The sequence below is a fragment of the Mus pahari genome, chromosome 2 (assembly GCF_900095145.1).
Source record: "Mus pahari chromosome 2, PAHARI_EIJ_v1.1, whole genome shotgun sequence".
NCBI classification, from domain to species: domain Eukaryota; kingdom Metazoa; phylum Chordata; class Mammalia; order Rodentia; family Muridae; genus Mus; species Mus pahari.
In genome coordinates, this window is record NC_034591.1 from 1,643,720 (window position 1) to 1,656,960 (window position 13,241).

The 13,241-nt window shown below is 41.4% G+C and overlaps 1 protein-coding gene across 1 annotated transcript in view; it reads right to left on the reverse strand.

The window, feature by feature from the left end:
* Positions 1-13,241, reverse strand: part of Cdk14 (cyclin dependent kinase 14) — a 534,124-nt gene that overhangs the window by 69,648 nt on the left and 451,235 nt on the right. Inside the window, exons 13-15 of the mRNA XM_021190228.2 lie at positions 8,558-8,569; positions 8,331-8,464; positions 2,827-2,970 (exon numbers count right to left, since the gene is read on the reverse strand). Coding sequence (XP_021045887.1) covers positions 2,855-2,970; positions 8,331-8,464; positions 8,558-8,569 — 262 coding nt within the window. The 3' untranslated portion in view covers positions 2,827-2,854. The remainder of the gene's footprint in view (positions 1-2,826; positions 2,971-8,330; positions 8,465-8,557; positions 8,570-13,241) is intronic.

Sequence of the window (13,241 nt, forward strand, 5' to 3'; positions counted from 1 at the left end):
GACACAATCCAAGTTCCACACCAAGAGCCTGCTGATCACCAGAGTGAGGTGGCTAAACCTCTAGCCTGGGCTCAGACTACCTCAGCCCCCAGTCTCTTCCCTTTATTCTTCATTTCTGCCACTATGGGTGTTACAAAAAAATCAAGACAGTTCAGGGAAACTTAATATGTCACAGACTCCAAACAGGTCTAAATTTAAAACCAGGAAAGGAAATCAAAGACTAGAGGATGATATCTTTTCTTTTCCTGAGATTTATTAACATTATTATTTTTTCTTTCATAATGTCTTTAGCTTGAAAATGAATTACTGGACAGAAAAGAGACATGCCACATGTTGTAAGGACTAATAAAGTATTTGATCTCAAACATGGACATGTTTGGTAAAATAAGAAACTAAGATGATTTCTTTTTGTGTTGACAGCAACATGTTAGAATCCAGCTTTTCTGTCCTTTTATGAAGAGTATGGAGATGTTTCTTTAGTGGCCTGCTGAGTCAGATGTGCTCTGAGGACCAACAATGCTGAAGGCATCAACGTTGATGTGACAAAGCGAACAGTCCTAGGGAGAATATTTGTACCGTTATTGGACAATTGTAGAGACACTTGCCCACTGGGGAGCTAAGCCTGGATCCAGTGTGCAGAAGTGGACTGTGAGTTTAGCAAGCGCCGCTGGCTCCAACCCCGAGCACCTTTGAAAACCTCTTTTCAATTAGCAAGTTTTGAGCCTTTCTGGGCAGTGCTCCATCCAGTCAGCTTCTGTTGATCGTACCATAATGAGCTGATCTTAAATGCATCTTTGCAACTTTGACTGGGTAGGTCAGAAGAGCCAAGAAGAAAGGACACGCAAGCACAGTCCTGCCACTGAAACTCAGTCTTGCTTGTGAGCATGAGTCAATAAACCAGAGCCAGTTTTCATTCTTATTCTACTGAATTAGCTAGAGGCTTTACAATGCGGGAGCTAAACACCATTAAAATGTACACGCTGCATACAACTCTTATGAGTCAAACCATTCTCAGAACCATGAGGCTACTGGTCAGAAACTGGTTAGACTCATAGCCACAGTCTATCTGACCATCGCAACTCAGAGTGGGTCCCAGATAACCGTGACTTCATATACAATGGCCTAAAGAAAGCTGTCATCTCTCCCGTGGTTTAGTAGCAGTATCTACTGGCCAAGCATTTGCATGCCACACTTTAACCAGGGGCCTTTTTATTCTTCTTCCGAAGCAACATAAATTGCTGCCACATCCCTAGCCTAGCAGAATTAACCTCCATTTTGAGGGTATAAAAGCCTAAGTTCCGAAATGGCAGAAGATACTGGCAGGTGGTTCACAGAGCTGTGGGCACCGTCTTTGCTATAAATCCACCTTTTGCTTCTTACCGTATTTCCAAATAGGAGAGAATCAGACTATTTCCCTCAAATAAAAAAAAAAAAAAAAAAAAAAAAAAAAAAAAGTCAAGGTCAAGCATGGTACAAGCTCATACTTGTAACCTTAATGCTAGGGAGGCAGAGGCATGAGGGTCTCTGAGACTTGCTGGACAGTAGCGAGTCTCCTGAGTCAGAGAGTTCCAGGTTCAGTGGAAGACACTGTCTTAGAAAATAAGGTGGACAAAAATTGAGGGAGGTATTTGCTATCAACCTCTGGCCTACATCACCCCCATCCCCAACCCCCTCACAGACAGACAGACAGACAGACAGACAGACAGACAGACACACACACACACACACACACACACACACACACGAACAGTTCTTCCTGTATTCAGCTCACTTCACTCAGCATTTAATTATGGAATACAGAAAGGCCAGGAACACGCTCTACCAAAACCATCAGAGAAAGGCTTCCCCGGAAGGGTGAGAAGTGGGTAGTGTTGGTATTAAGCGGTAGCTTTAATTCCAGTACCCAGGGAGCAGTGGCAAGGTAATCTCTCAGTTCAAGGTTAGCCTGGTTTACAGAGCAAGTTCCAGGACAGAAAGGACTACTGGGAGAAACCCTGCCTTGAAAAAGCAAAAATGAAAAACCAAACCAAACCAAACCAACCAACCAACCAACCACCCCAGACACATCTCTTTCTGGTAACCCAGAAAGACACAGCCTTTCAGACGTCACTGCCTTAAACTTGGCATTGGGCATGTGCAATAACTTGACAGGCTGACATGCCTGAACATCACCATGATAGTTCACAGTTAAAATAGTAGAGGTCAAAGAAGCAAACCGTGAGAGCCAGAACTTTACCTCAATAGGTCTGTGCCAGGGGCCTGACAGGAATCCGAGCCCAGGGAGGACCTGGCAAGCAGCTTAGCTTACAACAAGGGCTGCGCATTTTCTCTTATCACACATGAGATCTTCTGGTGGGGCAGAACTGGGGGCATCGTCAGAGTTGCCGTTACTCCATGAAAAGCTAGAAATCTAGAGTTTTGTACGAAGTATCCCAATTTTAAAAATGACAGCAAATAATTAAAAGCAAGTTGTGTTGGCCAAATAAAACAGGTCTGTGGTTCGGGTACAGCTCAAAGTGGACCTTTGCAAACTTCAGTGATGAACTCTGGAGTAATCCAGTTGGGGGCTCAGGACTTAGTGGTTTGCGAGTGACTGTAGAGCTAACTTACCGGATCCAGCGCAACATTACTAAGAGCTTAGGAGGTGCCTGAAAACGCTGAAATCACTGATTGTTCTCTGCCTAAGCAAAATGTTTGATACAGGCCAGAATAAGCCCACAGGACCCACGAGACAGCTTCAGGGAGAAATGAGACTGAAATCGTTCATTGAAAACCATATTCCATGTCTATTGCACACATTATTCTCAGCAAAGCAGGGCCTTTTACCTGTGTTCTCACGAGGGTGCTGGGCTTGTCAGTGTTTGCTGTTCGATAGGCTTTTCCCATAACTATTGTTTTTTCCAAAGGCCCTCATGCTCTCTCCAGCTTCGGGTTGCAATCTCACATTTGGGACGGTAAAAATAGAAGACACTGGGGAGAGAATGAGATGTTTCTGTTTACATATTTATATACATGTTGACATTTTTATTTAAAGAGGAAAAGAGGGCTGTGATGCTCTCTGGATATACAGCATGTGAAACATTGTGGTTAGGGTCAGTGTTTGAAATGCCAAGTGGTCAAAGGTGCACACACAGCTATACACACATGTACACACGCACACACACGTACACACGTACACACCCATACACATTTGCACGAGGTAGAGCCTCAGTTCCTGATTTGATTTGCTGATCTTGGAATGATAAACTTGGATTGGGAGACAAGTCTGCCTTTTTTTTTTTTTTTTTTTTTTTTGAAACCCAATGCAATGGCCACTGAGCAACCCGTGGGCTCTCATGTCTCTTTGATTCATTTTCAGTACAGAAGGTTTTGTTTTGTTTTGGTTTTTTTTTTTTTTTTTTTTTTTTTTTAATCATTCATGAGAGAAGTCCTTTTTAAAAAGATTTATTTATGTTATATACATGAGTACTCTGTCACTGTTTTCAGACACATCAGAAGAGGGCATTGGATTCTATTTCAGATGATTGTGAGTCACCATGTGGTTGCTTGGAATTGAACTTAGGACCTCTGGAAGAGCGGTCCGTGCTCTTAACCGCCAAGCCATCTCTCCAGAGCCTGAGAGAAGTACTTCTTGGCTCTAACATTTGGGGAGTTTCAGAAGGAGCAGGTTGCGGTGAAAAGGTCGCGAGTTTGATTCTAGCAACCCGAACTATTCAGTGTCTTACAGACGGCTAAGTGGAGAAGCTAAGTAGTTGCTTGAATGTGAGAGTTGGCGAGCTAGGGCTCCAATGGGACTTTTGGAGTCGGTGTCAGTGTGTGGATGATATTTAAATCTTGAGGCTGGATGATATCACTCAGCTCTAGGGAACGGACCAGATAGAAAGGTCTAAGGAGAATGAATGCATTGGGAACTCAACAGCATCCCTTAGCCTGCCTGGCAGATCCGAGAGTTTGCAAAGGCAAGTTGCAGGAGGAGAAAGTCAAACCAGGAAAAAAATCCTGCCCAGGCAACAAAGTTTTAATAGGAAAAGGTGCCAGATAAATGTGACTAATTCCACTGACAGATCTAGGTGACAGCTGGGAAAGCCCCAGAGACAGAGGGGCTGAAATAGCAGCATAGGAGTCACCACCACCTACGCAGGCAGAAGACACTCGAGGTGGAACCTGGAAAGGAAAGGGCAGAGCTGTTCACCTTGTCAGCAGGGTGATGCAAGCTTTAAATCCCAGCATCAGGAAGGCAGAGGCAGGCAGGGAGCGCTGTGAGTTCAAGACCAGACTAGTCTACATGTAGCGCAACCCTGGATCCAATTAAATAAACTCAGTAATAAAAAAAAAATAGGTGCACTTGCTATATTCATAAAAAGATAGCACAGCACTACATAACAGCACCATGCTGTTAAGAGTATTATAGAGGACAATGCAGTTGAGGCTCCAAGCACCAGCTCTAGAAAGGCCCTGTGGTCTTCCATGCCTTCTTCAGCTTGCTCTCTGAAGGAGGAGCTGGGAGCACAGAGGGACCAAGGCACGAGACCACGGTTGCCTGGCCAGGACCTGTGGAGTTGAGCTTATAGCTGGGGTGTGTGATTCCCAGCTCATTGCTCTCCGCACCGGACCAATTTGCTGGCCTTCTTTGAGGAGATTTGAGTTTTGTGAATTAGCAAATGAATGTAATGAAATCAAGGCCTCTGCGCTGTGAACTGTATTTTGTTCATTTACTTCGACAAGGAGAGTTCAGCTTCAATTATTTATGTAACTTGATAGTATACACAGAGAATGCCCTGTGGTGTGCTTGGCGCAACTAATGAATTTCTTCTAAATCAACCCTCTATTTATTTCTCTGCAATTAAATCCTCATGAAGAAGTAGAGCAAGGCTGTTGGGATTTGGGGACAGGAGAATGACACTGTCACCATCCCTGTTCAGCTTGGCTGCCAGAGAAATCCCTACGTAATCCTATAACTACTTTTGCTTGATGCACTCATTCTATTTCCTGCTCTGAAGACACTAATATTTTGCTTCCAAGTTTTCTTATTACATAACTACAATAAATATTCACAGGTCTACAGTGCTTCAGTGGCTATCTTGAAAAGTATGCTGACTTTGCCTCTACCATTATCAGGGCTCAGCTATCCATGATATACTTCTATTTCTAAACTTCCTACCACGGTTCCTGGTCAATCCAGATCAGCCCTATCAACTGTATTATCTGCTCCCTGGTGGACACCTCCCTAAGAGGTCCAACTGCACTATACGGTCCCAGAGGGCCTGACTACTCAAAGCTGGTTGAGGCTGGATTCCGCATCTTCTCCTTTTAACTTAGTTTCACTCTCTGCCTTAAGTATTTTCCTTTTGTGGGACATTTTTCTAAAAAAATAAAAAAAAAAGTGCTCTGAACCATCATAGACAGAGAACTTTATGGCATAACTTGTGTCCCTTTCATGTTTCATGTTACTGCCTCAGCTCCAATTGATGCTATCTGGCGATGGGACCCTAGGGAGGTGATAAAACGTAGATGATCTCGGAAAGGGGGTGGTCCTCATGATGGGATTAGTAGCCTTGTAAGAACAAGAAATATTCTCTGTGTCCTGTAAGATCAAGCAAAGGGGCCCCTGGGAGTCATGAGGACAACCCTTACCATAAACAGAATCAGTCAGCACTTTCATCCTGAACTCTGGAACTATAAGAATAAATATCTGTTGTCTCAGCCTCCCCCTGCCATGCTATTTCCTTAGGACAATGTGAGCTGACCAAGACAGCCAGGATCTTGGAATTGGTGAAGCACCAGTTCTAAGTTAGCTGCAGACACATTCCTTCCTTGGTTCTGCAGTACGCCTTGATAGGCGCACCCTCCCCCAAACACCCTTGAACTGGAAGATGGAAGGGTTCTGAAGTGTCACAAATTCTGTCATTTACCAGACAGTGAACTTTACAAAAAACAAAAAACAAAAACAAAANAAAACAAAACAAAACAAAAAAACTGCACTACTCTGAAGTTTAATATGAAGAATCTCAAGAATTTCCAAGTACTGTCAGCCTAATACTCACTCAGACAAGAGTCACACAAGCCCTTCACTCACTGTAAGGAACTAATTCCCAAAGTCACATAAGTCTGGGGATTCTTTGTTTTGAAAACATGTTTACAAGGGCAGCCACGTTGTTCTAAATGGAAATGACTATAGTACTTAATACTGGGATTGTCCTTTCTGCGAATCGATTTACCCTTCATAATGATTATCTTCTAGACACAGAAATAGCATTTCTGTAACTCAAAATTGTCACTGGAGGCATTTAGTAGGATCTCGCTTTAAAAAATATAATGATTTTTCATCTTTATTCTCCCCCCTTCAAAAGGTTTCACCGCTCGTGATGTTTAACGTTATGCAGAGACGTGTTTCTGCCAATGAATATCGTCTTATGCTTATGCTTCTGCAAATAGCCTGCTGTGAGCTGATAAAGGGATTAATGCAGCCAAAATTCTTAATCTGTGAAATTACAAATTAAATTCTCATATTAAAAATACCACCCTGAGGTATTTTTTGTGGTTTTAATTCCCCTCTGGTGTTCTGCATACATTGTGCTTGTTAATGACAGGGACGGGGCTGTCTCGGTTGGCAGGCTGCTGCTCGGTGATAATGTGTAGGCATTTACTCCCTTACAGCAACTGGATTTAACCACTGGCTGATAAACTAAGTGGCAAGTGGGTAATAAGTCCATATTAACAGGGAAGTACTACTACAGAATTGGGAATTCGCAGACCCTCAAAATCCTGGCTTAAACTCCACCATCAAGTCAGATAGCATTGAGCTGTCACCAAGGAGGTCAAGGTGGAACTTACACTGCATGGGGAAAACAAGCCCTGTTTTTGAGTACAGCGGGCTGAATCACAGTGGCCCCTGTCTCCCTTTCGTCTTTTCCAGCATAGGGAGAGGCATGATCCATTCTTTTTTTTTTTTCTCTCCCCTATAGGTTTAAGTCTTGCTTTTTCCTTTAAAGTTTGGAATCACTGTTATAGTCGAGGATCGATCTTTAGAAAGGAAGTAAGATAGATGATAAAGGAAATGTAGGCTGGGAATGCTTAAGATATTAATGAGGATTTGAAAGTATAAGGGGAGCATCAGGTCAATACATCTATAGCTACCTTGGCAGGGAGGGGCAAGAAGCACACGTAAGTGTGAGATAGAAAAAGAAAAGTTAGGTTAAGAAGACTCAAGGGAGTTGTTACTTAGGATTTAGATCCAAAAGAAAGGGTGACGGCGACTGTTGCTATGGAGAATCCAATACTGCAGGGCTAGTCATAAATTCCAGAGACAAAGAAAGTAACTTCATGTCTACTATAAGTGATGTATGCATAAGAATTAATAAATGCATTATAAATATTTATGCATCTATGCAGTATGCTATTTTTAAGGCAATCAGGAAATATGAAATATCTCTAACGGGTCTTTGGAACATATCACCACTGAATAAAAATATTCCTACTGCTGCCACAGTGTTTTTTCAAAATTTCACAAGAATTCTGCTTCACACTTGGGAAGAAAGCTGAGATCCTCCCAGCTATAAATCCTTCCCCAAATACTTTAAAGGTAATTGAAAAAGCCTGTGTAAATATGAGTACTTTTGTAAAAACAAAACAAAAACCCACCCAGGAATGTGTTTTGTTTTAAAAAAAGATCTAGAGAAGAGCTGTCTGTACAAATACCAAGAGCATGTGTAGTTAAGATGAATTCCATGTCTTCAGCTCTTACATGTCAATTCTGTGTATTTGCCAATTGCCAGTTCTGGCCCTCAGCTCACTGCCTAGCAATGCTTTTGAAGGTTATTGTTACAACCAAGATGGTCTATGAAAATCAAACAGAAATGAATCATTTTTCCTCTGTGTACTGCAGCCAGTTAAAATAGTACTGTATGCAGAAAGCACTAAATATGTAAATCATATTTTCCTTTTCCTTTATGACGGCTCAGATCATTTTTTTGGACACACACATAATCAAATACAAAGACACGCAGCTGCCGACTGCAGAGGAGAGATAGCAAAAAATGAATCCATTTTCTTTCTGTGTCTGGTAAGCTAGCAATTGAATGGCAGGACTCCAATAAATATATATACACACAATCCCCCTTCTGGCTTGGGCGATTGAAAATCTCTCTCTCTCTCTCTCATACACACACACACACACACACACACACACACACACACACAATGCACACACACACACACACACACACACACCAAACCTTATGTTTAAGCACACATGAATGAGCCCATCTGTCTACAAGCATACTACACATTGATGACCGAGGGCTCTGATTGGATGCTGGAGTCCTACTCACTATCAGTCAGCTCCCATAGCCGCGGGGGCAGATCGCTGAAATACTCATGGCTCAAGGCGGCCTGTGCTGATAGCCTGTTCTTTGGGGAACACTGGAGAAGCTTGGAGGCCAGGTCTTCAGCATGATTTACATAGCTGAGCCTGAAAACAAGCAAAAACAGAGAAATCATCAGACCAAAGGAAAAAGTCACTAAATACGACCTAAGGCTCATGCCACGTCTTATGTACTTCAGTTTATTCCTTTCCAGGGAAACAACTTAAATTACCTGCTGAAATAAACAAACTGAAGGCATATGCGCCCTTCCAGTATGTGTTATCCCAAAATGTCTTTTTCTCTAGATATGCTAAGTATTGTTGACTTAAAATATTTTGACTGTAAGCAAAGTACTGATTATTTCAGAACGGATGAAAGTGAGTTCAGAAGTAGAAAATTATAGATGACAGTTTATCAAATAGTTGCCAGCATTCATTCATGGACTCTTTGTATGGCGTGCACATATGGATGCATTTATAGGAAATTAATACCGAATAACTAGGGGAATTAAAATAGAGCTGTTATTAAGTTCTCCAGTTACTAAAATTACTTTTCCTCGAAGAATTTATATTTTCTTGTCTTAAATTAAAAAAAAAAATTTACTGAAGCAACTGTCCTGCCAAATGCCAGCCATTCTGATACTAGCATCCAGGTTAACAAACAGATATGCTTAAATGATACGGGGCTGAATCAATTCAAGATGACCTTTAAAACAACAGTAGATAGAGGGTATGTGTCTCAAGATTACGGGAGAAAGGGAAGCAAAACCTTTGATGTGGTATAAGCTTTCCAACGGGTGGCAGCCAAGCCTAGTTGTCCCAGTTTGCTTCTCATGGAAACTATTCTGCTGGTCGGAGCAATCAGACATGGAAAATTAACACAGCACTGATGAATGGCACCCCCCCTCTATAACAGTCCAACAAGGGAATTACCCCCGTTTGGTGGTACAGAAAATAGGTAGGGAACGGCTTACTGAAGCAATCCATGTACTCCAAAGGCGTTTACCCACACATCAACAGCAGTGTTGACTACACCAGCTCCCAGAGGCAGCCAGACGGGGCTGGGGCTCGGGGCCAAGCTGCTCCAAGCTGCTCTGCCAGTATTTTCAAAAGCCTTGAAGGTGCTAGGCATACCGTTAGCCCTCAGCCTCCAGCTCCACACTCCCGCATTTCTGTAGTGGGAAGGGAAGGCTGCTAGGAGGGGGCTGTGGAAGGGGAAAGGAGCGGGTGCACTCAGGCAGACACAAAAGTGGAGCAGAGACGGGTCTAGGAGACCTCTTTACAGCTTCCCATCACAAGGTGCCATGAGCGGATGGATCCATTGCTGCAGTGGATGTCTGCTTCATTTGCCTCTTTCATTTACAGGCAGATCCAAGGACTGGCTTTAAGTGTCTTTGGCCGAGAGACGTCTGTCCACAGGAAAAGGAGTTGTTTTCAAAGCCCTCCTCTCCCTTACAGAGGGGTCTAGGTCACCAACACCACACCTTCCTGTCTCGAGGCCTCTCGTGCTTACAAACTTGCCATCAACAGTTCTAAAACTCAAGTTTGAAATACACAGACTTCACAGTAAAGGCACAATTACACTGAAAGTGTTGTTTATCAATTACACAGTGAGCATCCCACCCCTATCAATTTTATATCATTTTGATAAAATAGAGCATTCAAGTCAGACTGCAGTCAGATTTGAGTTTGGGATCTGACACAATTTTGTCCAAATTAAATATCATTTATTTAAAGAAGAAAGAATGCTGCCCATCACCCCTAACTCTATGTTACTATACTTAAAGAAACTGGTTATACATAAAGAAACTGGCAATTAGAATATTTATTATGCCAGTATCCAGCACTAAATTCATGACCATAAACATGTGAACATTTGAAATACAGAACAATGACTACCGCTTCTTTCTCTCTTTGGTTTTTTGATATAAAATCTCATTTTCAGTCAAGGCAGGTTTATTTTTTACTATATAGTCAAGGTAGGTCTTGAACTCATGATCATCCTCCTGCCTCAGCTTCCTGAAGTGCTGAGGTTACATGACATGAGTTAGCCTGTCTGGCTTAGCACATTTTCTTTTTCTGATCTTAATTTTCTCATCTAAGAAATAAAATGGATGAACCTCATGTGTCCGCAGTCCCTCCCCTTGGAGGAGCTATGGGTAGCACTTGGAACACAGCTTACTGACTTGAAGAACTGTCCGCACTTGCAGTTGTACCTTTGTTTTTGCAGCAGGTTACTGCATTTAGATAAAACGAGGTGTACGTAAACATAAGGAGCTCACCAATAGGAGACAATCTCATTCTTCCCACCCAAGGAAACTACACTTTTAATAATGTCTATGAAATAAATTTTTAGTTGTGATATCAAGTGTATGCACAAAGGTTAATTCATAAATAAAATTCCTGTTTGGATATCTTACTCCTCTTGTTTGTATTTCTTATGTGTTTTTCAAGAGAAGAACCAACTTTGTACCAATTTTCCCCCATGCGTTTTTTAGCACCACGGTTTGGGTCATTGCTAGCACCAGTCTCTGGGTCCACCGAAGTTGTGTGAGATTCCATACTTTGGGGAAGCAGTTTCATCTGAAACCATCAGTTTACCTTATGAGAGTGATATAATGACTGTGGTTATCCATCTCCTATTATGATGATGATGGCATATTTGTTATATCTTCCATATAAACCCATGGATATTTTACGCTGTGTAAGGCTTTTACTTAGATGCATAACATTCTAGAAATGTTATACCTTCCACATAAAGTAGGTCTTTCATCCTCATATGATCTTTTCTACATTTAATAAGACATTCTAAGCTAAAGTTCACATTTTTCTCTCATTAATTTAATGACTGCATGTGCCTTTGTTTTAGTATTTCTGACACCTTTTGTGACCTTCCTTCTCTTTCATATATATTACATAGCTGGGTTTAATTTTTATGCACTCAGGCAGTCCCCGTGTCTTAATAAGAAAGTTTAGTCCATTCACTTTTTTTTTTTTTTTTTTTTTTTAAGTATTGGAACATTTGCTACAAGGGTAATTGTGCACTGCCATCTTATCTTCATGAGCTTTTAAAATTTTCCTACCTTCTTTCAAATTGAATTTGAAATTTCAATAAGTGCTCATCTGTGTACTAGAGGCTACTGTTAATTCTTTTTTTCCCTTTAAAAAGAGTATCGTTATTTCCCTGGATGCTTAAGATCTTGCAGCAAACTTTCAAAAGATGATGAAAACTAAATTAAAAAAAAACAATTTCTCCCATAGGATTAGAATCACACATCTATTCCTGAAGTAACATCAACATATATTACATTTTTACTGGTTATACAAATTTAAAACTATGCAGATATTAATTTATGCAGATCTTCTGGCAAAGAAAGTATCAAATGCGTACTTAACTCATTACCAGAGTCTCCTCTCTTTCGAAGGGGGTTGTAGGCAGAATAACAAAGAGCACACCTGCCTCAAAACAGTTGGCAAACAACTTTATTTGGTATGAAAATTATTTCATAGAACTTACAATTTTTTTATGATTAAGAATTCTTTCTGTGTTCTGGTGGCATATACCCATGGGGATAGGCTACATTAAAGACAAAGGCAGTAATATTAGGCTAGTCTGAGCTACATCTTTAATAATTCCAGCCTGAGCTACATTTTAAAAACAAGCTGGGTGTGGTAGTACATGCCTATAATTCCAGTGTTAGGGAGGCAGAAGTAGGTAGATCTCTATGAATTCCAGACTTGTTTGGCAAGCTTGGAAATGCTATTTTAAAACAAAACAAAACAAAAATATTTAAAACTATTTTTTTATACAACCCCTGAACATTCCTATCTTAAAAAAAAAAAAAACTGAAACTCATGTCTCTGGAAAATCAAATATATTTTGCTAAAAAATACTTAATAGCTCACTCCAAGTCTTTCTTCAGCCTTTCCAGTTCAAGCTGTGCATGAAAGTGCAAACATTACATGAACTTACAATTTTTTTTGTTTGAAATATTAAAATGTGTGCTTCTATATAGTGTGGATTTAACACGAAACTTTGAACTAGAGATTTGTGATTTTTCAAAATAGAGGTTTTTATAACACAAAATAAAATTTATAGAAGGACATTAAACCATAAGACTTGGACCTTAGCCAACAAAATCAATGGCTAAATAATTTAAATGTGCACTGTTTTAAACATGGGAGACATGAACTAATAACAAGAGGCAAAAAGAGAATATAGACCCTTCTGCCCATGTGTGAAATGATCACTGCAGAGTAACTGCAGGTCTAGACCCCTGTTTGGATTCCAGGACTCCAGTTCTGAGAGATGACGAAAACGTAAGGATTCTGTTTGGCATTCACTCCCCTAGTCTCTCTACGTGGCTTACATAGAGGCAAGATTTTGGCATGGGAATAGTCTAAAGGTGTAACCAAAGCTGCCTGATTCCAGGAGAGGGCAGCCAATACAAATGGCAAGCATATCCTAGCTGGTGGACAGGAAACTCACTTGCTAAGTTGGGATTCCAACACTGTATTGACAAGCCATAGGAGCTCCATGGGCCTTACTCACAATGCATGATGAAGTTGACCCTGCCTCCCCTCATTTCAGAGGCAGGGAAAAGCAGTTTTGCTGCCTCCCATACTGTTTTGCCCCCCCCCCCAACCCAACCCCACCCCCACGTATCTAAGTGTGCAGTTGTACTTTAGGGCAGTACTTCTCCAAATGAAATGCTAAGTTCCACTCCACCTTAATACCCAGAACTCCACTCCATCTCTAGTTAAGGACAGAGCAGCAAACAGTGGAACCCTCACAAGGCCTGCAACTCTGGGCAGCAAGACCAGGCACAGCCTGCTGTCACCAGTCTGATCCGCAGGAGACCTGAACTGGGCCACCTTC